The sequence below is a fragment of the Strix aluco genome, chromosome 9, assembly GCF_031877795.1.
Source record: "Strix aluco isolate bStrAlu1 chromosome 9, bStrAlu1.hap1, whole genome shotgun sequence".
Taxonomy (NCBI): domain Eukaryota; kingdom Metazoa; phylum Chordata; class Aves; order Strigiformes; family Strigidae; genus Strix; species Strix aluco.
Window position 1 is genome coordinate 2,322,557 of NC_133939.1, and position 25,040 is coordinate 2,347,596.

General features: G+C 40.5%; 1 protein-coding gene across 5 annotated transcripts in view; it reads left to right on the forward strand.

The window, feature by feature from the left end:
* Nucleotides 1–25,040, forward strand: part of FARP2 (FERM, ARH/RhoGEF and pleckstrin domain protein 2) — an 82,291-nt gene that overhangs the window by 35,658 nt on the left and 21,593 nt on the right. For all 5 annotated transcript variants that reach the window (XM_074833335.1, XM_074833337.1, XM_074833334.1 and 2 more), the window contains 7 exons: nucleotides 5,224–5,371; nucleotides 6,723–6,812; nucleotides 8,110–8,273; nucleotides 8,418–8,486; nucleotides 9,599–9,656; nucleotides 10,351–10,591; nucleotides 23,984–24,162. In XM_074833335.1, the coding sequence (XP_074689436.1) occupies nucleotides 5,224–5,371; nucleotides 6,723–6,812; nucleotides 8,110–8,273; nucleotides 8,418–8,486; nucleotides 9,599–9,656; nucleotides 10,351–10,591; nucleotides 23,984–24,162 (949 nt within the window). The remainder of the gene's footprint in view (nucleotides 1–5,223; nucleotides 5,372–6,722; nucleotides 6,813–8,109; nucleotides 8,274–8,417; nucleotides 8,487–9,598; nucleotides 9,657–10,350; nucleotides 10,592–23,983; nucleotides 24,163–25,040) is intronic.

Below are 25,040 nucleotides of genomic sequence, written 5' to 3' on the forward strand. Positions count from 1 at the left end.
TTCCTTGCTTCATAAGTGTAATTTTCATTAGTTCAATGAGAATTGCATCTAATACACCATATTATTAAAATGATTGCAAATCTTATTTTAAAGCAGTGTTTTAGAAGTGTACATTCAAATGACAGTAAGATTAAAAGCTGAGGCATGTGGTTAGAAAAGGTTACAGTTGAATGTTAGCGATACCTGGGTACCTTGGATGCATGTTTTAAATCCCCCTGCGCCTTTGGAAAAATTTTTGTTAGAGATGTAATTTTGGAAGCACTGCAATCCTAAAAATAGCTATGACTTCCTTACACGTCTCTTCTCTCTTCCCTTGCCCAGGCAGTATTGGCCAACCTTTTCCATTTTTAGTAGGAGTTGTGAAGGTCCCATGTTTCCTCAGAGTTTAGACACATTTTTCCTCGTTTCTGTTCCAAAGAGCAAGCGGGAGCTTGGACCTTGGGTGTTCGTCTCCTTCCTGGCGATGTGCAGTGTGGTTAAACGGACAAAATACTTCTCTCATAATTCTTGTCTGTCATATTTTTGTGGTTTATTTTCATTTTTTATTTCCGTCAGTTCAGCAGATTGATATTTTCTCCCACTGATGGTTGCTTTTGACAAAGGCTTTTCATATAAACAGTGTCCAGGAGAAGAAACCCCATTTCTGGCAGGATGGCTCATCTCCAGATCGCTACTCCATCATCTTCTTTCTGCTTCAGTTTTCCTTCTTTGCAGCCCTTGCTTTGCCTTGAACACACTTACTTATACACCAGTTTACAGGGGGTTTCTGTGTCGTATCAAGCCGGGAGCACCGGTTTGGCTTTCTTGGGCTGGAGCTGCAGCAGCTGCCTTCCCAGGGAGCAGGAGGACACGTGTGCCTTTGCAGAGGGTGCTCAGTCTCCTTGGGATGGCGCTATGGAGTGTCTCTCACATTAGAAAGTTGTGGTTTGATTTTTTTTTTTTTTTAATTGCTTCACTGTAGCTGCTAGAAGTGGTAGAAAAAGAACACAAAGCTGAATAAAACAGAATCTGTGTATCCAATCCATTCTGTATCACAAGAAGAGACAATATGTTTGAGAATGTTGTGTTCAGAAAGATCGGAATTGAAAGCTTATTTTTTGTTAAATATCCTTTATTTTACTTTCACAAATACAGAAATATGTTTTTTATATTTAACTTTGCAAACATGGTAACAGTAAACAGGATGAGTTATATTTTTGGTATAGCACATTACTTAGTTGCTTCAGCAAGAGCCTGAATTAACTTTACTTATTTACATAGTTTATTTAAAAAAAAGTTTATATTTTGAAGATGGTGTATTGGTGGTGGTGCAGTTAAATCCTGGCAGCCCAGACACTCAGGATGCAATGTTTACTGCCTTCCTGCAAGTAGTGTGAGTAGAATACTTGCTGCGGGGTGCCTTAGTCCAGAATTAAACATAACATAATTTGTTTGTGTTCAGGTGGCTGTGGGGTTTTTTTGTTTGTGTGTACATGCCTAAATCAGGAAAGAAATAGAAGATTTGATAGATTTATATTTACCTTCACTATTATCCTTCTTGTCCTTTTACAAATTGTTAGCCTAGTCCATGATTCAAATTCTTTAAATTGTTTGTGAATTAGAAAAACTGTAACTTCAGGTTGCTACATAGGCTAAACAATTTCCACGCATGAAGTGTTTTGATGCTTTATCTTTAGAACTATCTATATAACGCTGGTTTTAAATGCTCTGTGAATTTAAATGCTCACCTAACATTTAACAGCATTTATTTTGAATAAATTTATTTTGAATAAATCTCGATTGCCATGAGAATATTGTATCACATACCAATATTTGTCTAGGTGGATGTATGTAAGGAACCTTTACACGGAAACCTATTGCATTGACAGCAGTTTTTGCTGGAAAATACTTGTAATAGATAGTCTGTTGTCCATTGACCTGGGGAAGATTAAGTAGATTTATCTGCTTAATGGATGAACAAAATTAGACCAGATTGTTTTCAGGCTGGTCTGTGCAGCTTAGTCTGCAGCAAACATCTGAGGGTAATTACTCAGAAACTGCTTCTCATTTGTAACTGTTTGTGGCGCTGCCCGGCATTGCTCCCGGCTTTCCCCACTCAAGGCTCTTCCTTCTTTGGTAGGTACAGACAAGTTGTGTGCATGAGAACACTCTTAAAATTATTATGGTTTTTTTGTGCTTTCTGAGATGTGCTGTGCTTTGGATCATATCTGATGGAACATAAAATAACAGTCAGTGGTTCTGCATTAGTTACACTGAACTGTTTATGAAGAATTTTTAGTACTACATAGCTCCAATTTTCTAGTTGCCATTTTATTCTAATTTTTGTTTCCCTTCCTTTCCAAACCCCCCTTCTCAACCTCTGGCAACCTTAGCATCCTCTTTAAAAAGACAAAGCACCACTTTCATTCTTAATGTCACTCTGTTCAGAAGAAATAGCAGGAATTAGTGTGGGTGGGAGTTACACACAGTGCTCTCAGAGTGTAACTTAGGAAGCTATGGCCAAAATTAAATATTTATGGTCTACCTTTTTTGTCTTGTAGTGTTTAATAAACACGAACCATGGTACTTCAGCTGTTTTGATGCAGTTAAGGAATCTGTGGAAGAAATGCTGGTAACACTTCAAGCCAGTATAAAAACACTTATGCCAGCATTACTCCTTTCAGTACAGGGAAGAGAAATCTGCTTTACCAGTTTAAGCTCTTAGACATAACTAGTACATGTGGTGGTAACACTGGTAGAAATGCAACTACAAGACTCCATGTAGTTTGGCAGGTTTTTTTCCATTTGAAACCAGATTTTTTTTCCTCTGTATTTGTTCTTTACGATCCCTTTATACATACACAGTCATATAATACTGATGGAACATGGGCTGAACTTGTGAGGTTAGGAACTTCGCTGAATCCCAGCTTGCTTCAGCTGGCAAAATAAACTTTGGATTTCCTGTTGTAGTGTTTTAGATTATTTTTTCCCCTCCAGCATGAATAAGGCAATAGAATACTGTTGAAATCCTGTCATCAAATGTATGTGCATTCAGACTTACTTTCTCAGTGCATTTTTGTGTATGCGTGTGTTTTAGTCTAAGGAGCATTTTCCTAAGAATCAAAGCAGCATTGTTTCTTCTAACAACTTCCATTTTTAAAATGTTAGCATACTAAATAAGTTTCATAATTGCACTCTGAATTGTAGAGACAGTTCCAACATACAGTTAATATGTATTGTCATCCCTGTTTCTGATAAATTCAGATGTAATAAACAGTCACTTTAATATGCTCGGTTTATATTTAAAAGTGCTCCATATGGAGCAAAAAGTTGTTTAATCTAAAACAGGACTATCAGTAGGTAGAGGGAGGTGTTTTTAAGGAGCATGCCTAGAAAGGCAAGTCAGGGTAGCAGGAGAATTTATTTAGTGCCAGTGTTGTAGTTGGCATGACACAGTACATGAAAATAGATCATACTACAAATAGTTTATCATCTGTTTTAATGAAAGGAAACACAGATTTATGGAAGGAAGGCCATTTATTGGAACACAGGATTTTTAAAATTTGTCTTTGTGTGTGCAGGAATCTAATCTGGCTTCAGCACTAGTTGGTTGTAAATAGAATAATACTCAATTTTTATCCCACATCTTCCTTGTACTGTTACTTTCATCCTAGTGAACTTGGACATTGCAGGAACAATTCAATCAGTGCACTAGCATAGCTGGCTCATGTGGCACTTGCTTGGAAGGAAAGTAATATTTATTATTTCTAATAATTTTCAGTAGGGATGTAGGGGTCACTTTATACAGCTGTGGCCGAAGCAGCCTCACCGGTTCTAGTGCCCTGGCAGGTCCTGTGCTGCTTGTGTTTCTGTGGAGTTAGAACTGGAGAAGGGTTTCCTGCCTTAGCTAGTTCTCCTGGACAGTATTTGTGCCTAAAATTGGGTGGTGATGTTGTCTTGCAGTATATTTTTAGTTCAGAGACTACCTTAGGCGACAGGCTTGTGTTTATAATAAGGACTTTTTTACTTTGCAGCATAACTGGGGTATGTTCAGTGGCAAGAACTCATTCATTTCTGTGGCAGCATTTGCTTACTCTTGGAGTATCCTAAACCCCCTGTCAGGATGATGGAGACAGTTTTGACTTGTAGAGAAAACGTCTTGTCAATACAAGTACCAGTGCTTCACTAGATCATTTCAAGACTTGTGAAATTATATATTTTTGGGTTGAAATCATATATTTTTTGAGTGGTCCATATATTAGGGTCTTGGGTCTCTCATACCTTGGTGGCATGAGAGCTCTGCACTGCCTTCTGTGTCCTGGGCAAGAGGCATTTCAGGGACTGCACCTCTCTTTTCCGTGGGCCTCTTTTCTCTGCAGTGACTCTGCTGACGAGCCCAGACACACGGTCCATGGCCACCCCTCCTGTTCCTGAGAGCCAGCAGTATAATCCAGGAAACTCCCTCTCGTGGAGAAAAATGGGGGGAGGGAAAAAAAACCAAAGATACAGGACTATTCTGTCATGCAGGAAAACAAAATGTCAGTTGTTTGTTTTCAGTGAACTTGCGGAGAAGTAAATGAAGGCTGAATCTGTGGCTGCTGTGTGCCGGTCTGTGATAGTCTCTACACACTCAGAAAGGAGGTGCTCCATGTGGGTACAGCTTCCTCCTGTTCTCAAAAGTCATTTCAACAGCAGATGATGCTTCATTTTAAAAATCCATCTCTGGATTCCTTGGCAAGGAGGAAAACATACAGCCAAAGACTGGGGGAATGCATTGCACCTGATAGTACTAGCATAATAAATCTGATGTAGTCCCAAAACCCTACCTGAAATGGGTCATTCTGTTGCAACATTTGCTTTGTTTGTGTCATGCTGTCTGTGCAGCTCTTTCACCTCTCACTTTTTATCTAGTTAATATTAATGTGTGTACAAGCAAGCAGAAGGAGGAGATTGTGGATTGAACTCTGATTTGTTTGACTTTATGGTTTCTAAACTGAAAAAGCTCTGAACTAGTTAACATTTGTTTCGGTGCCTCTGTCTATGGGATGCGTCTTAGGTTGGTCATCTGCCATTGCATGTTGCTCCTATGGCAAAAATTTCAGTGTAATACTTAATTTGGAGTGAAACTGCCCAACTAGATGAGATAGAAAATTCTCACTTAGTGCCAGAGTTAAGACTTAAGTGCGTTTGCTATGTTGGCAAATCAGGTTATTCTTAAAACTTTATTTTTCTTCCTCACTGTAGGGGTCAGACTCCTGCTGAATCAGACTTTCAAGTGCTTGAAATTGCTCGGAAACTGGAGATGTATGGCATCAGATTTCACCTTGCATCTGATCGCGAGGGCACCAAAATTAATCTAGCTGTTTCACACATGGGTGTGCTGGTGTTCCAGGTAAAGTGGGAAGGGCGAACTGAGTATGTGTGTCTGTCTTTCCATTAGCACGTCTTGAGAGCAAGTCTCTAATTTTAACTTCAGGTGTCTCTGATTTTAAAACTTAGCACATTTTTATGGTCAAGGGAGTGTCATTTTAGCCCCCAGCTTGCCCTTGTTGGTGCAGAGAGAGGAGCATCAAAATCCACAAAACCAACTGTGATGCCAAAATAGAAAGGTTTTTGTTGACTATTTGAAAATTGTTCAGAAAATTGTTGAAAATGTGTTCAGACATCAGTTCATTTGGTACAGTCCTGGAATTTTGGTTCAGTTTCACTTGTTTTAATGTTACAGTGTATTTTTGCTGGAATAACGTTGCTGTTGGTGTATAGAAGTGCTGTTTCATTGAAGTGATTGGACCACTTAAAATTACTACTTTTGTTGTATTAAATAAGTGACTTGATGATCAGAGTTCTCTTTATGAATGTGATCATATTATTTTCCTCCCCCCAAAACACACAGGCAGTCGACCTACTGAAATATTTCCATTTGGGCACTCATTTTCCATTCATTTTGTGTCTTATCCATTCTTTTGTTACTGGGGGCAGCTTCTCCTCAGAGACGCAGGAGCCACTGCAGTCCTGCAATTCCTCTTGGTCCTCCTCAGTGGCCTCTCAGCCCCTGAGGTTTCCATCATTTCAGCTCATTTGGGTCTTTCTCATGAAGTACCATTTTTCATCTCCCTTTGGCTATAGAGGGTGACAGGAGAATTGCTGTGGTAGTGAGTGCTGATGGGGTCCTACCCCAAGGCTTTGGGAGCCACTGGTGTGGGGAGGGCTGATGTAGGCAGCAGGGTGAAGGCAGAGCCTGGTTTTAGACCAGTTTTAGCCAGATAAACAGGCTTGTGAGCAAGGGAGGTCAGCAGGATTCATTGTGTGTGTGACAAGTACTCCTCAGTATATATATACTGCCAAGTTACAAAAATAGGCTTGGAGGAGCATGTCTAGAGTTGTGTCTAGAGGAAAATAAAGCACGTTAAATAAACTGAAACCCTCAACTTGCTCATACCATAAAGTATACTGCATATTGGTGAGGTTGAAACCTTCCTTTCCCATCCAGTTCTCTAGGTTTTCATTCAGTTTTATAGTGTGTGCACAGACACAGACAGAAATCACACACTTGTAGCAGCTATCCCTGTACTGGAAGATAAAATTGTTTACGGGAATATTGTCAGCAGAAATAAAAATCCAACAGAATGGGTTGGGGAGGTGGTGTGTGTGCACATGCGTATATCTATATGCCTGCAACAGAATTTTGTTTGCTGCTCTTCTGAAGCTTCTGCCAACTTTTACCTGTTGTCATTTTAATACAGGGTAATACGAAAATCAATACTTTCAACTGGTCAAAGGTCCGTAAATTAAGCTTCAAGAGGAAAAGATTCCTAATTAAACTCCACCCAGAGGTCTGTGTAAGTTTTACTGTAATAGTAGGCTGGTCAGTGTTGAAAAAAATGTGTATACTTAATTTTATTATGAAAAATTCTAGAGTTTGTAATTTTATAAAACAACCTCATCAGGGTACGCTTGGCTTCCTCATTCAAGTAAAAATCTTTCCTTTCCCACCCCATGGCTGTCACGTTAGATTTTTAGGTTCCGTGTATCTGCCTCAGCTTATCCTTGGCGTAGGCATACACATGTGGAAATGTAAGATAGAAAAAAAATAAACCCCAGGTATTTAGTGCATCCTGCCTCAGTACTTTTACTCTGAAAAAGTTACATTTAATATTTCCCTTGGATATAAATGGAGGTTAACACACTCATGAACATAAGGCTCCTTAAAAGAACACTATAGTCAGTACACTGCTGATACAAACAGTGATTGCTTTATATGACTGTTTCCTCTAGGAACTTGTTGAATATGTGCTGCTGAAATGAACAATCTGGTAGATAGTCCCTTGATTCAGATGAGGATAACCCGGTACACCTCAGGAAAGAATAGATGGCTGAGATCATGTTGTTAGAGCTTAATTTTAAGGACTCTGTGATTACTTTTGCTACAGCCATATCTTTTCTGTATGTCTGTATAGCAGAAGTGTTATTTTTCATGCTTGGCTGATTTAAAGTCAATGATTTTGATTGCAGATGTCATCAGAGTTGTTGCTTCCACGCTGGGTGACTGGATTATGTTCAACACAGAGTTGTATTAAAATGGGGGGAAAAAATCTTTGGGCATACTATAGCTACGTGTATCAAGGAAAGCTGAAGCAGGACACACTGTCTGCATGTGTAGTAATGTGTCTCACAAAGACAGCCTCAGAAATTTCATGTGGTAACTCTACTCTGACATATGCAGTATTTTCCAGTCTTGTCTAAATCTCAGGAAGTGAGACAAGCCTCAGAACTTCTGAGGAAGAAGTATTTTAAAATGGGTACTATTTCACTGAAATATTGTAATTTATCTCAAATTACAAACTTCGTGATCCATATTTCTTAAGGTGGATTATATCGAGCATGTTTCTAAAGTCAAGTGCATTTTAAACATTTTTACAGTTTCAAGGTAAAGAAATATTTTTGAAAGCTCTTCAGTGATTTAAAACTGCATTCAAAATCACTTCCATTGCTTTAAGATATATGAGAAGGGACTTAGCGAAATATTTCACCTCACTGGAGTTCAGCCTTTTTATTGGCATGTATTTGTACACTCCTTTTCTCCTCCATTACCATTTTATGTGCTACTTAGCTTTTGTGTTTTGTCCTCAGGGCCCATATCAAGATACATTGGAGTTTCTTTTGGGAAGTAGGGATGAGTGTAAGAACTTCTGGAAAATCTGTGTTGAATATCACACGTTCTTTAGGCTCTTTGATCAGCCAAAGCCAAAGGCTAAAGCAGTGTTCTTCACCAGAGGGTCATCATTCAGATACAGGTAGGGAGAAACAACAGATTTATTAAAGCTGAATTCCTTGTGTCTTAGAAAACGAGATCAAAAGGAAAAAGTATTCTAAAGTAATTCCATCTATATTTCTCATCCACTGCATTTCATAATGTTTGTACTTTTGTGGGTTCACAGTGGACGAACTCAGAAGCAACTGGTGGATTATATTAAGGACAGTGGGATGAAGAAAACCCCATATGAAAGGTAAGTACAAATAACTTTGCAAGGTGAATGTAGTCGAGACTTTCACAGTGCCTCTATTTCCTAAATTTCAGTGTTTCTAAGTGATGCTTGGAGGCATGGTCATTTGCTGACTTCCCAGTTATTAAGGTCTACCTCAAATTTAAGGTAGATGAACTAGATTTAAAAAATGTAGAATATTGTGGTGATGTAAAGAAACCTAGAAAAGTTTCAGTACTGCATTTTAATATCCATGGACAATGTGTGATTTAGCCATCTAGAAGTTCAGTATGTTTTGAAGATTTACTAAAATTAGTGAGGACGTGTTTGTGTGTCACTGTAGCTATGTAAGTGGCCAGTGGCAGAGCACAGAATTGAACTTGGGATCTGCAAGTCTGAAACCGTGACCTTAAATACTCATTCGTTTATGAATGTATAAATAAATAAGTAAAGAACGTGCATTTTCATTATAAAGTTGTCATTTACTTTGATGTGAAACCATCCTGTCTACATGTGGAAAACTCTCTGTAGTCTTTCATCTGAAAGATTATAGGAACTTAATAGGAATTTTAAGAAGCTTGCCTTCATCTATTATTAATAAATACTTTTAATGTCTTGGACTCCAGCTGAGCTCCCTTTCTGTATGCAGGATTGATTTTCTAGTAAAATATTGCCATAGAATGAACCTAACCACAAGTGTGATGCAGGATACCACTTTTTGGGGTGTAACATACAGAATTTTATGTGCCATAAATTATAGAGTGGACCGAATTGTAAGTTGTTTGTAAAATTGTTACAGATTAACTCATTCTGGTTTTGAAGCCATTCATTTGTAGATGTTTATACTGATGACAAAGGAAGAAGTTAAACCAAATGTGCTGTTTAGTCTAGTCTTCTCCCCCAAGTTGCTCCTTCAGTGGTATGAATGATCTGGATCTTGCTCTGTTCCATTTTCTGTACGTTTCTTACTCCTGCATTGTTTAATTTACAACTCTTGTTGAACTAGTTATTGACAAAACATGATAAAATACAGCTTGAGATGTTTCTGTTGGCTACCAGAATGGAAATAGCTGAATGGGGAAGGGAGAAGGCTGATTCACGTCTTGGATACTCACAGGATTCTCTTTGTTCCACAGGAGGCACAGCAAAGCCAGAGCGTCCACTCGTGCTTCCAACACCGATGTGCCAAAACAGGTCAGTTCTGCAGCACGCTCACCACTGCAGTCAGGGAAGCTGACAGACAGCTTTCCGAGACCACGGGGAAGGAAAGGTGATCCCAGTCAACTGTTTGTCTGGAATTGCTTTCACTGTTCGATCGTTGTCCCTGATGCACAGTTTTTCTTCTTTTTGTGGGTGGTATCAGTTCTGGTTGTTGTAGCCAAGGGAGTGTAAAGTAATATTTTCCTTTTCAGAGTTCAGCTTAACTAAAAAGAAAATGTTGTACTTTCTAGTATGTTATCTCAGAGGATTAGTTTGTCTTCAGGTACTATCTAACTGCCTTCTGTGGAAGTCTTGAGTTCATTGCATAGATGCCTTCTACAATCAGTGGCAAGAAACAAGTGTTTCACTGATTGCACTTGCTTTACATGCGAGAGGTTAAGGAAGCATCAGAGTATTTCACTGTCATTGTTTTGTGTTACTTTCCCTTGTGGATGCTTTTTCAGCAGAGGCTATAAAATACATGGATTTAATTTTCCATCCAGTTATCAGAATTCAGGAAAAAAGATCTCACCTCTTACTGGGGCTACTGGATCTGTTTTGTTTGCTGTAAAGTGAGCTCTTTTGAAGCACGTGTTCCTTCTGCATCAGGAACTGGATGTTGCATTTGGTTTTATGTATTATAAAAATCTTTTTATCTGTTGTGTTTCTACTTTTTTTTTCCTTTTAGAGTGTCCCATTCACTGAGGGCTTGAGAACCCCAGGGTCTCCTGCCTCAGCAGCTGCCCCCTTCCACTCAGTTCACTCATCAGCCATTCCTACTCCTGTCCTGCCCATCTTTGCAGAAACCAGCCCTTCCTCTTTGGACCCCCGAGCACCATACACAAGGATTCCAGAAAAAAACACTGCAGTGCCAGCAGAAGCAGCGGGGAGGAAACTGATGCAGCAGCCTGGATCTCCCGTGCTCCAAGGTGTTGGGTTTGGTAGTGTTGCAGGAAACTGTAACCCTGCTTGTCCTCTTGTTGAGAGTGGTTGCGGTTTAGATCTAGATGTAGAGAGGAGTAGTAAGGAGAGCAGGGTCGCTGTTTGTAAAAATGACAATGATGAGGATGACTTTACCACAGGTGGTTTTGTTGCTGAACAAGAGCAGCAGCACGGCAGTCGGGGTGCCCCTCTTTTCACATTGACAAATTCACAGTTACAGGTGTCAGAGGAATTTATTGATGATGACCCAGCAGAAATTTCCTTTTTTGCTGGGGGCTCTGAGGCGTTTTCATATGTGTACAGTGGTTTAGAGTTACAGGGCTCTGATTTCTCTAAGCACGTGTCAGAGTCGCCTGGCTTAACTACAGAAGCCCTTCAGCAAAACACAGCCTCTTCTCAGTCGAGCCCTGACAGGTACTCAACCGAAGCGGTGGATATGAATATGGAAGATGAGTTTGAATTTGAAGAAGGGAGCGATTTCAATGGCAATGAGAGACCATCAGATACCTCGGAGCTGTTTGAGGTGAAAGCCCAAGCAAGCAGAATGCAAAGCCTCTTGAGCCCGTCAGAAACGAGTTCGCTCATCAACAACCGCTCCGAGAGCAGCTCCCTCAATAATTTGCCGCTGAACGGTACCTCCTCCCTGCAGGCGTACAGCTCCGCGAACCATTCCGAGGCCAGTTCCATGGTGAACTTCCCTGCCTACTCGGTCCGCTCCGAGTCCAGCTCAGCCTTTCAGTTCACGGACATTATTGACCAGCTGGAACAGCTGAGCTATCCGCCTACCACCACGGAAGACTCCAGCAGCACAGACACGGACTCCTGGGACTCCGAAACTGCTGCGCCACTGGATGTAAACCTTTTCTTTAGTAACCCTTTTGCTCAAGCCACTGGTGATAACTTTGCTTTTGACTTTCAGAATAACTTAAAAAATCTCACGCAAGAAGACTGGACAGAGAAGGCACATGTCAATTGACTGGTTCTTGATTTTTGTGATGGATCCCTCTATCCTCTTCAGCCTTAGAAGTCAAAAGGGTGTGGTGTCAGTCACTTTAAGCAAGAAAACTCTAATCCAGTGGCTGGATTTTAAATGACATAACATAATTGATTTTTTTTTCAATGTACCTCTTCAGTTTCCCTCAAGGCATCCTAGCTTTGGTGCTGCATTATATGCATCACACTGCATCCAGAATGTGGCTCTGATGTCTGGAAAATACTGCATTTAGGAAAAAAGCACTGATTTCCGAGCAGTTAAGTGTCATCAGCTGGCTCATGCAGACATCACAAATTACAGTATATTGAAGGATTTCTGTGGTTATAAACATATCTGTAAGAGTCTGATATAATATGCCGTTCATCCAACACCTGAATGCAACAGTCACTTGTACACGTGCTTGTTAACAAGGGGCCACATCCAGTAAATGAGCTGTTCTCCTGCACTGCAGTGAGAGTCCTTGTTTTGGGGTTTGGTTTTTTTTTTGTTTCCACAATCAGAAAAATGGACAATCTTCAAATCAACTATGAAGGAAATTTTTTAAAATATCAACCTATGCAACATGTCTGTGGTATACTTCGAAGAATAAATAACCTACGTGGTAGTTTAGGAGCAGGAATGTGAACACAACCAAATGAAACTAGCAGTCGCCAAAAATCCTTGTGAAGACAATCGTTGTGTTTTCTGACTTCAAAGTGCCTTCAGTCCAGCAGCAAACAAGTACCCTTCTGCTTTGCAGCAGTTTGGAGATATATGCATAGACTATAAAAGCACTTAATCCCCACTGCATCTTGTCTCACCTTCTTTTTCTTTATTTAATCACTCTGCATAAAAATGCCTACAAATTCATTCATAAAAGTGTTCTTTCTCTGTGGCAGAGAAGTGGTGGTAAACCTGGTGACAGCTTTAACTTTTTCTTTAAAATATGGGCTGTATTCAGAAAAATACCATAATCTTTCTGAGGAATTGAGATGTGAAGAGTGCATCCTGTAGGTGACAGAGCTTCAGTGCTTTTTAAAGTTTTTTTTAGTCAGGTGACTTTGACGTGAGACTTGATCTGTAAGTTTGAAAGCGCAATTGAAAAGATAGTTACTGAACTGTTCACACCTAATTTAGCAACATTTATTGAAGTGAAACAGTAAAAGTTGTGAAGTGTCCTTCCTGTCTACCAATCTGATGGATTGGGGAGGGGATGAAATTCTGAGCTTCAGCTTGCAGTAGCATTTTTTAGAGTATTTTGCTTTTGTACAAGCAAGAATGTGAAATACGTAACACCTGACGGAACGCATCATCTCCTTCAGCCATCTGGTTCTGGGGTTCCCTGTTGCCCAGTTTTCAGTCCTTTTGCAGAGAGTGTGCAGTACTAGTACAATCAATGCCTCCAAAATCAGCAGCTTACAGTTACAAGCATAACTTCATGCTTGATATTATTCCTATCAGTTTTCTTAAATGTGGTTTTGATATATCGCTAAAACACCTTCATTCTTTACTCAAACATTTTTTAAAATACTATTATTTCTCAAAATTCTGATAACTAGAGGGAATTATAGAGGGATAATTCAAGGGAATTCCTCTCAACATATGGTAGAACACGAGGAGGTAAAACCTCCTTTAGTCACCTATTCTAGTTTAGTTTTCACCAAGGTATGATTATCCTTCACAGCACTTGCTTTTATGTTGTGGTTACTGTGAGTGGAATCACTGTTGTTCCATGAGAAACGTGTCACCTTTGCCAGTGGCACGGAAATCAAAGCACATTTAGAACAAAGTGTTAGTTTGGACCTACAGGAATGTACAGCAGTTTGATTGCTCTTTTTTTGTTTATAAGTGCTATGTATTTTTTGTGGGGTTTTGTTTCTTTTTTCCTTCTGTTGAGTGTGTGTTCTGGCTCTTTGTGTGACTTTATTCATACCTGTGGAGATGGTGATGTGGATGTGTAATGTGGTAGCTCTAAATAGGCACTTGGAGGAGCTCTTTGTTGTGTCCAAAGCTGGTACCTCTAAGTATGTTTTTAGGTGGTTTGTCTGATTTTCTTCCCACAATGAACTACATTCTTAAAAAAGAAAAACAGAAAAAAGACAGAATTCTGTCTGCAAACTCTTACAGGTGGTGGAGGTGGGGACAAATAAGTAGCTAAAGATTTAGAGAAAGGCTGTTAATTTCTTTGCTCTTTTAAAAAAACAATCAGGATTCAGCTATTTACATATAACCGTGTCTGCCTCCGTTTCATGTTCTGTGCCTCAATCACAGGCATTCTCTCTACATGTGCTTAATATGGGAATAAATCCAACTGAATTCTATAGGTTTTCAAAAGGTCTTAGGAAAAAACTGCCTGTATTTTCAGTAAACATGCTTGGCAATCCTGAGAGAAGGCTTGCCAGCGTGTTTTCTTGCACCGCAGTTAGTTTGTAAAGGCGTCTTCAATGTTTTTCTTCCTGTATTTTGCAACTATGCAGATCTTCTATTGGCAATTTTAAATCTCAGGGATTTAAAAAAAAAAAAAAAGGAGTCTTAATGCAATGCCCTTTTTGTTTTCTAAAGAAATGGAAGTGACTGGGATCTCGGTACTTTAGCTTAGAGCAAGATGTGTGGATCCAGAGGGTGAGGGTGGGGTTGGGGGGAGCTTTGACCTGGGTATGGAGCTGTTCAGATGAAGGTTTTAGTTACAGGTGTCAACAGGAACACTGATCCTTCACACCATCTGACTCCTCTCTATACCTAGAATTGGAGTGCTTGTGCAAAGATGGTGCTGGTCAGCACCTACAAGCCGATATCCCTTGCCAGGATGGCACACCATGGTGTACTTGCAGGTTGTGTGAGAGTTCAGTGCTGCTGCCTGGACCCCTGACGCCTGCTCGTTATGTCTTTGCTGTTGCTAACTGATAGCATGTACCAGTCATGGTTTCTTTCTGGGCTTTTCTGATTTTCAAAGCTATATGACTTCTGAGGATATCGTTGCATGCTTAGCTCTGTTGGTTTGTTCATGGTTTCCCAGATAGGCACAAAAGAGAGAATAGTTAGTTCATAAATACATTTTTACTATAGCAAGAAAGTTCTGAGAAAAGGTTCTCCATCATTTCCTCCAGAGGGATAAGTTCAGATTCACTTTCCAGTAGAGATGGAGAGAAAACCAGCCTTGCCTTCAAGGGAACGGGACAGCTCGGTGCTTCGCAGTGAACTTGAGCACCAGTTGTGAGTTATTTTAGTGCGGTAGAACCATGCCAGGCATCCTGTTCTTCCCCAGCTGTCTCCTGAGGTGGCAGGAGGTGAGAGAAGGAAGGGCTTTCCATCCTTTGTCCGTGTTGTTTGTCTTTGGGTAGCGTAAGGGAACCGGTGAACTTCAGTGCAGTGTGGTTATGTCCTGAGTACCAGTGATGCTGCTAAGCTTTCAGCGTTACTCCCTGTGGTTTGTTTTGTTTTCTTTTTACAGTGTTGATACTACTAAAATTTAGTTCCCAGTACTGATTTCTGTTTTTTTCCTGAGCACACAAGTTTTCTTTTCAAGAAGGTGAGTAGTATGCTGGCAGGTGTGAAGTTGGTGCCAGCCACCTGACTGAGAGAGCTGGGACCCTTGCAGACCCTGAGCAGCGAAAGCTGCTGCGTGGATTGCATGGTATGAAAAAAGGGGGGGATTGCATAGAGAAAATCAGATCTTTGTCAAGTATCTCAATGCACGCTTGGCTTGAGAAGAAGGCATTTGAGAAGCTGTGGTAGGAGCAGATGAAAGCCTAGGTGCAAACCTTCACTTGTCCATGGCAAGTGAGTGGTTGTCCTCTCCTCCCCCTGACACTATTGCTTCTGCAGGTATGTTGTTTCAAATTTGCTTTCTGCCCCCACCTGTGGGAGGCTGAGGGGGGACTTACATAGGTACGTATATTTCTACTCAATGTACAAGTTTTAGTACCATACTTTTCCAGTATGGAGAAGCACTGGGGTTTCCAGGTTTGTTCTCCTGCTCCAAACTGTGTATCCACGAGCTGTTGCAGCAGCAGCTCAGCAAAGGGAACATGCCAGAGCCACTGCTCCTGCTCCTCAGTGAAACAGGGCTGTTCTCCATCCTTCCACTTCTCTGTTTTCCTATTATAGCAAACATGCAGCCATAGAAAGTATGTCAATATTAGCAGCTTTTCAAAATGAGTTAAACCGGTGGGTTTAGCTCTCTTGTGGTACTCGACTTGCGCGTTGCAGTGCGACTAAAAGACACTAAGAAATGTGTGTCTGGAGTAGGTAATTTAATCTGCACCTGTATGTGTATACTCGCAGCCATTCTATGCTTAAACACATTTATTAAATGTAAAGCTCTACATCAAAACATTTTTGATCTTTGTGTATGCAGTTACTAGAACTCTTTAATTTGCACAAAACATGGGTCATAGAATATTCTCTGACTCTCTCACCACCTAGTTCAACTTTGGTAAACCTTACTGCCCTGTGCTATCTATCGTGTGTAGACTTTGTAATTTAAAGTACTTATTATTCAAGTAATACATGCCCTATATTTCCCAGGACTTATCATATTTTCTCTTAGGATGGAATACGGCAATATATTGATCTACGCTCAATTTTCACTTTCATTTCCAGTGAATTTCAGAGTTGCTGGATAATATCACGTATTGATCTCCTTTTTCCTGTGTATATTTGAATTGTGGTCATAGGTGATTTTGTTGAAGGGATTTTTTTTTTTTTTTTTGGTTGGTGGCTCGGTTTTGGCATGGTGCTGGGGTTTTTGGGGGGTTTTGTGGTGGTAGTTTTTGTTTAGTTGCAAATCTTGATTAAGGGTAAGATTTCACGGAGACACTAATAAAAGTCATTATGATTTTGTGCTTTTTGGTGCAAACCTGTCGGTAAGTCATTCCCATTATTGTCATTTTGCAAAACGTTCTAAGCCATAATTATCAGGTATTGATTGAACGAATGATACAATTTTCAGTGCAGTCTTCTAGCTGTCATAACCTCTAATTTTTAGTAGTTCTTACATCGCACTTGTCACAAAAGCTATGTGTATATGTATGGGTATACACATACACTCTCTGGGATGAATATGGGGAGACTTTACAGTTCCAAACATATCATAAAATCCACTTAATTTATTATCTGCTCATGGGCAATCATAGGATCAGTCCACCAGGTGGGCTGTAGATTTGCTGGTTTCAAATTTGGAGCGTGGTTCATTGAACCTGGTTTGTGGGGAAGGCGTCACTCTAAATTTTCCAAAGTCATAACATTGTGCTGTTGCTCAGAGGCACAAGGCTCGGATGGCAGCCACGGGGGTGGCTTGGGACAGCCCTGCAGGTCGGTGAGAAACCCAAAACACCCGTTTATCAACGTGTGCAGGGATACCCGTGCCTTGGTTAGAGTGACTGCCCAACAAATAGGTGCTACTCTTTTAGGAAAGGATTACATTAAGATAACAAAGAGGGGCTGGAATTTCTTAATTGATCTCTTGAACTTTATCTTTTATACGGTAAATGTTTTATTGAATTACATGTTGGGATTTTTAATACCTTTGTGTCTGTTCAGATTGCCGGTTATGAACCTACGGATTTGTACTAATTCATAATTTTAATTGTTTATGCAATAAAATAAGGAAAACTTTGATATAAATGACAACGTGGGCTTTTTAGCTTTATTTTTCATTACCCTTGTGTTTGAAATAGAATAAATATTTGTTCTCCTAGCCAAGGCATCTTAGAGTGTTATTACCAGATTTCTCCAGGCAGTTTTCCTCCTGTACCCCTTTGTTGAAAGTAGAGCACAGCTGGGGCAAATATTGGTGTGTGGTTTTCAAATTACTGTTTTGTGCAGACCTTTTGCTTGGGATACAAATGGGACTGAAAGTTCAGATTTCACTATAGGAATTATGTTTATTGTGGAGACATTTTCTCTTAAATTGGGTATGTCCTTCAAACTCTCTCCTGTATATTTGTTTTTATTGGAAGCCTGTCCTTTATTGCAAACATAGGATGGAGGCAATGGCATGTTTTCTAGGTTGAAAGTTCTCCTTTGGGAGTCTGACCGCTGTATGGGTAAATCCTCTTTTCCTGAATCGGGTAAACAAGTAGTACTTGCATAAGCAAACCAAGCAGGTTTCTGGGCTAGTTTGAATTGATGACTTTTTTTTAAAATCATTCTCCATATTATGTTTGTTGAGTTATAAAAAAATGAAAGCACCTGCTCCAAAAAACTTTACTTTTCAGCAAGGAGAAATTATTGGGGAGAACTGACTCTGACTCCCTTTCAAACATCAGGAGATTTTAGAACATAGCATGTTACATCATTTTATTACAGGGGTTAAATTTGATTAACTTTGCTTCGTTTTTGTTGCAAAGTTAAACCAATTTTAGATAGACTTAAGGAAAATATGTACCTGACATAAATCAGCGATTTAGGTTGAAACCCTGACCGTTCACTTCAGCGGTGCTGCAAACAAAGGTTTGTGCCAAGTCATAGTTTGAGCACAGAGAGATCAGCACTGTCAATGCAGCATAAAGAGGTTTCTGCTTAACACTGTGAGAGTATAAAAGTTTACAATCTGCCCTCTATAACAACAGATGCATATTCTTTTTTGCCTGCAAATAGCGTAGCCTTTACAAGGTGGGGGAAGGTGGCAAAAGAAGGGCGGTTGTTTCAGATCCTGGACGTAACTGTAAAACTGGGACCAACGTTAGGACTCTCCTACAGTATCGCGTGTAGGTGTAACTTCACAGGTACATACAGTTTCACTGGGGCACGTGCCAAGGGCAATAAACATGCTTTAACATTTAATGTGATCTGTACCCATTGCAGGATAAGAAAGAAAGAAATCTTTGGATTTAAAATCCCTTAGATAATTTTTTTGTGCTCTTAAATAATTATTTTTTTTTTCCAAGACTCCCTATCTCTCAACTATCCCTCATTATTTTAAAGGGAAGATTTGCAGGGGAAAAAATGTATTAGTTGTGATACTTTGAAATAAGGAAGATTTGGGATATTCCAGGACATCAGTTGTATTACGTTAGCTCGCAGAACGCTTTCACTCTAGAAATAATCATTTGGTCTATGCATGTGATGGGTTCAGCAGGGCATTGGGCAGGAGGGGGCTCTGAGTGGGCTTCCATCGTCTTCTGGTCAGCCACTGCAGTGCTTTAGGGCAAAAAGAATCTCATCTGTTTGAAGTAGTACTAGTAGTAATAATAATAAAGTCACATCTTTAAAGGGAATCAACTGGTGAAAAACAAGGGGCACTCCCTTTTGATAAGGAGTCGAACTGCTAACATTTGAACCTCACATAAATTTAATTTATTTTTATAGTCCATCCAATAATGCTCTTTGTTATTGGGATACTATTTTTGTTGTCTGCCTTTGAATTGTTTTAAGCGTCAAGCGTAAAGCTGATGGAACCCCTACTTGCATTCTGGTTTTGTCAAGCTTTGCACTCAAATCTGGCTTTGTGTGGAGAGATTGAATTTAGGTTGAAGAGTGTAAATATCCTCTGAAAAATAACTGAGAAGTGATGCCAGAAACTTATTGTCTTATCATCGAGCTTATCTCAGTGTAAACCAAATGAAGTCTGCTTCTACTTAAAGCTAGTATATATGAATATAATGAATAATGAATAATATGAATATAATTAGCAAAGCCTGTATTGCAATAAACTGGCCTAGTCCCCTAGTGGGAACTTGTACCATTTAAAATTGTATTAATCTGGGAGGAAAGCCCACAGAGCTGTGAGCTTCTCTTTCTGAAACAACAGATAGCCGGTGGTCTTGGTAATGGAAGGTGTGACAGATCCTAGATTTGATATTTCAGATCTGAAAATCAAACTCTTGTCTTTTCCATTAGCATCACCATGGCTGCAGTGATATATTTTTTTTTTTTAAGTCCAGATTCTACCTCAGACCTGGTCTACCTCCCTGTTCCTGCTGGAGCTGAATGTTTCCCACAGACCAGAATTTTTTCAAAAGAAACAGATTTTTGCTTTACACTTCTAAGTACGTAGTACCGACAAGAGGATAGCAGGAGAAAGGCAAAAGCTTTTTCTGAATGTCAGCTGACATGCTTCTGAAGGCACACAGAAAAATGACATGTTGGGGTTTAGCATGCCAGTTTTCCAGAGCCACTTTTAAAATTAAAGCTGCAATTAAAACTCAGGCACACAATTTTAAGTCTTCCCCCCACCCTCCCATTTCATTTTGTGGTAGTTCAAAGGCATGAAATATTCTATCCCTTAACTATTTTATTAGTATGCTTCAATTTAACTTGTTTTATAACCACACAGACACAAAAAAAAAGTCTTAGTATATATATGGACATCTTCTAGTAGTTCAGTAGAGCAGAGGCATCACACAACTGATTTCAGAAATTCAGAAGCTCCTGATGGTTCAAATGATAAAATTTAGTGTTACGGTTGAGAAAGTAATCCAACAGGTGTTCTTCTCTTACTCATTTTTTTCTTTTTGCAGAGAATAGTTATAAATACCAGTTTCTTTTTACTCTCGAAGTTTGATCAGGAAGGTGGTTTCATCTCCCTAGCATGTTGTCTGCTGCTTTCTCTAATACGGGACCAAAACTGGTTTCTGCTAATGTAGTAAATTACAAGTCAGACTTAAAATTCGGCTGCTGCGTGTGTTCTTCCTTGTGTTCTCTGGCATTGCTGATTGACGTCAGAGGGGTAGTTTTCCAAAATTTTCCTTCACTACCCACATATCTAAAATTTGCAAGGGGTAAAAAGTGTATTCTCTGTGAGATGCCTGGCAGGTTAGAGATGATGTCTGCTGTATTGCTATTAGTGAGGCAAATAAGAATGGATTTTTGGGCATTGTCACTAAATAGGTGTATAAAAAAAAAAGAAAATTCGAGTACTCTTGAAGAAAATACAAGGTAAGGTCTTGGTTGCAGCAGCTAGCTTAAAGGTTGTTCTGTAATCCCATAATGAACTTCTTGACCAGTTTTGTTTAATATTCTAAATATATTTGAGTATGAACCTTCACATCTGTATATACTGAAGATCCTCTCACTAAAGAGTGGAGTGGACAAACTTTGTATTAAGTCATAGTTTTATATATTAGATAGAGGTTTTTGCATTTTTATACCTGGACAAAAGAGACAGCATAATAAAAGAGTTTGACAGTGTTATCCAGTAGCTGTGAAAGATAAGGCTAGCATCCTCACTGAAGTCCATGGCTGTGTTCATGCAAACTACAGGGCTTTTGCAATGTTTTACTGTTAGACTTGATATTTTTTTTTCAATTATATGCATGCTGGTGTTTTTATGAAACTGTGGGTTTGTTCGCTTAAGGATACGTGATTATAACTATTAGTGTAATTAACTAAGAAGTATTAGTATTCTTAAAGATCTGTGAGTATGTGGATTACTACACCGAGCTGACACGTTTTCTGATGTTGCACTGAGTTAAATGCATTTGTGTGTGATGTGAAAGCAGAAATTTGTCGTGTACAGGATGCAGTCGTGTCTGTGAGGGACTGGTTTACATCATTGAATACTCATGTCATGGCCTGGAAACCCTGACTCCAGCTTACAGCGAGGCTTCCCGCCTTGCGATGTTTGTGTTATGACTTACGTGTAGAGAATGAATTTCCACTTCCTGCAGAATGTTGAAACATGGAAATGTCCCTCTTGGTGAAGAGTCCTTTTTCATAAACCTGGAGGATGCTGCTGCCTGCGGGGCAGGGAAGATCTCGCTGCACCGGGGTTGGATGTCTGAGGAAATCATTCACACGTTTTGACCCTCACACCAATATTTCTACCTAATTAGGAGTTTTCTACATTGAACAGCTGTTGAAAGCGGCTGCTCTGACTGTTGCATGGATTCTTCCTTTGCCATCCTTCCCCTGGAGAGTAGAGAACTGCTGTACGTCTTACCTGCTTGACTGGGAGCTCCCCCCTTGCTGTTCTAGTGGAGAAATACTGTTGGATTACGAGAATGAAAATTTCAGTACACGCTTGTAAGGTCATCTGCCAAGATACGCCATCGTATTGAGTTTATATCAAACATTTAAACAAATGTGGGCAAAAAAGCTAACCTGGGCTGCTCCATGACATTTTATAGTCCTTTCTAGAAAAGACAAATTTTGGAAGTCCCATTAACTTTGAAGTCCCTTTGCAGAATTTGCTATTTGACAGCCTATTACAAGTTGCATCTGTAACAGCTCCTTCCTGAATTCTTTGATGCTTTCATCCTAGGGAGATGAGCAGCAGGCTGCAGGGTGTCCTGTAGCTATTGGCATGTAGGGGAAGGGCACTCCTGCCCCCGAAGATGCAAACGCCTCTTGCTTCTGTAGGTTAGTCCCCTCCCAGGCTTGGGGAGAGGGGAAGCCCTGTGCTTCAGCATCTTGACTTCTGCTTGTTGATTCAGGCTTCTCGGGGAGCTGAATGTGCCTCTCATTTTCATAAATCACTCAGGCTTTAGGAAACAGGGCTCTTGCTGTCAGATACAAATGAGCGAGTGTTCACAATTAATTTAATGGCCAGCTTCTGTTGGAGGTGATAAAAACTAGAACAACTTCATTGAAATAGGCAGGCAGTGGGGTTTGTAGCAAGCTACATCCCTTTTGCTCCCCTTGTATCTAAACATTCAGTCTGTCCAGTTCAAGTTACAAATTCTGGAACGTGTCGCTACATCATGTTGAATTCCAAGAATTTAAAGAAGCTCCTCACCCCTGTAAGCTTGTAGCTTGTTTGGTTTTAAGCTGTTGTTTCAGCATCCCTGACATGTAAAAGCAAACTTCCCATAAACTCTGGTCCCTGTATAGGTGAAACAAATGCCAGACGTTCTTGCTTTCCTGGGCTAATATTGAAAGCAGAGGGAAGGAAGAAAATGCTCAGGCAGAATCAAAAATCTGCTCCAGAATGACTGTGCTTGACTAGTGTATTAATAGTTAACTGCGTAGCCTCGATGATCTGAATCTCTTCCAGGTGACCGAGTGCAGCACTGTTTAGCTTCCTGCATTTGTCAATGTGAAAATACGCCCGGGCTCGCTGCCATTGTCACGCTGCCGCCGCCTTGCCGGGATTGGGCTTCCTGAGCCCGAGAGCAGCAGCCACTCCTGCCATTAGCCATCAAAAAGCTCAGAACTCCTCCTCCTCCTCCAGCACGCGTGCCTTGTGTCTGTGTTGAGAGATACTGGCTATCCACAGAGGCTGATTGATTTCTTTTTTTTTTAAGCCTTTTGGGATGATTTTTCAGTAGTCTGGGAACTGATGAGTTGGCATTTTTTGCTTCTGTTTGCCTTCGGTCAGGTGATTTAGCCCTTGCTCTCTGCTTGTAACACACGACATATCATGACCGGGGAGGGTTGCAAGTGTGGCTCAGTGATTGAGCAGTGTGGTGAAAGCTGTAGAAACTCAAGTGCTTGGTACCTATTCAGTAGCCTGATCTGACGAAGCTTGTCTGTCTGTCATAGGGAAGATCAGAAAAAAAAAAAAAAGGTGAGCTTAGGTAGGAATTTTGTGGGTGTAGTGTGAGTATCTGGAGCGTCTGCTGCCTTTGCTTGGTCCCAAAAAGCAGAGCTTCTTGAACAATCATTTTCACTGTGAACCCCTGAGGGGTGTCTCTGTGCTGTTTCTGAGGAGTCTGCAGAAGAGAGGAGAGCAGCTGCTGTTCATAGGCTTAAATTCACTGTAACGCTGCCTTATGTGTCAAATTAAATAATAATATGAAAAAAACCAACCATTAGTAATCCAAAGCATGTTACTCCTGCTTCAGACAGGTTTTGCTGTGCGAGAGGGTTGTGTCCATCCAGTTAATAGTCGGTGCTGCAAAATTGTTCTCCTTTGAGATCAGTAAATTATTCTATTCATATTCTTAGAAGAGCCAGGAATGAAATCTCTTGCATGCTCCCTTCTGTTTAGCAACACGTTTTCCCCTCCCATTGGTATAATTTTGGAGATTTCCTGATTTCTGAATGTATTTTTAACAAGCTTTACCTTCTGGAGTGGAATGATTTGTCCTAGCTTTTCCCTGGGGTGAAAAGTAATTCTTATTTTAAAAAAGAAAAATTAAAAGCTGTGTTCTTGTTACTGCAGTATGATCCTATGTTGCAAACCGTGCTGCTACTCAACAAAAGCAAACAGGATTTGAGCACTTTTTCCTAGACACTGAACAGTTTATCCTTTCCCTTAAATGCAGCTGTAAAGGTGTCTGTCCCTACTGTGCTGCCATGTGACGGCTGGGTTGCAGGGAACACTCGGTTTGCTTTGAGATACTCACTTAAACTTTTGGATGTATATGCCTTTTTTTCTTTTTTTTTTCTTTTGCTTTTTCTTAAATAATACAGGATTGCAATTATGGTTTACAGTAACAGTGGGTAATAGTTTTAGATGCACTATCTTTGAAACCATTTCCTCTCCTTTTCCGCTCCATCTTCTCGTTCTCTTCCCACCCAGGCCGCCCGGTGGACCATCCTCAGCTCTCTTCCCTCATGCTGAAGAGTCCCCTGGGCTTGAACCCAGCATTTCAGGTGAACTTGAATGCAGCCAGCCAGGGTTCATCTCCTCTTCTGAGTCCTGTCCTCAGCGATGCTGGCGGTGCCAGGATAGAAGAGGATGACGAAATGAAACGTAAGGTAAGATAATGACGCGACTGGGAATTCACGTCACGAGAAAAGCGATGGTTTCGTGTGAGGAGCTGTGCTTGCTGGTCCCCGAAAGTTGATTGCATTATGTTTTGTAGTAGAACAGATGTGTTTGGTGGTTAATGTTAACTCCAGTGCTGAAGGTTTGGTCGAGTCTGTGTATCTCGCTGTTGTGACAGGAGTCCCTGCTGCCCTCTTGGCACAGGGAGGGTCTTGGCATCTGCTGCTGGGACCACCTCCCACTGTTTTAGCAGGAACAGCTGCTGAGGGCCCCAGCGTGGCAGGGAACTGTGCTCAAAATCTGCCATTTATAGCCCAGAATGGAAACCAGAGTTCAGATTGGACATTAGGAAAAGGTGCTTCACTGAGAGGGTGGTCGGTCCCTGGAACAGGCTCCCCAGGGAAGTGGTCATGGCACTAAGCCTGTAAGAGTTCAAGGAGCGTCTGGACAACGCTCTTAGACATGTGGTTTAGTTTTAGGTAGTTCTGCAAGGAGCAGGGAGTTGGACTAGATGATCCTTACGGGTCCTTTCCAACTTGAGATATTCTAAAAGACATGGCTTCCTGAGATGAGCTGTTTGGGAGAAACAATATTTGATGTAAAACAGTAGCAGTGCACTTGGCACTTTTTGGGCTGTGTAACTATTATATTAGGATGTAAAAAACCCATGTCTAGGTGCTGAGACTATTGAAAGGACACTCCAGAGCAGGTGAATTGTTCAAGGTGATTCTCACCAGGACGGTACACTGCAAGGCTGGTGGGGGAGGTGGCTGTCAGTTCTGAAAATGAGTTGCGTTTGGCTCATTCAGCAATAAAAAACTGCCACATGGTGTCACTGAACCTGGCCTTGTCTTTGCTGAATGCTGTC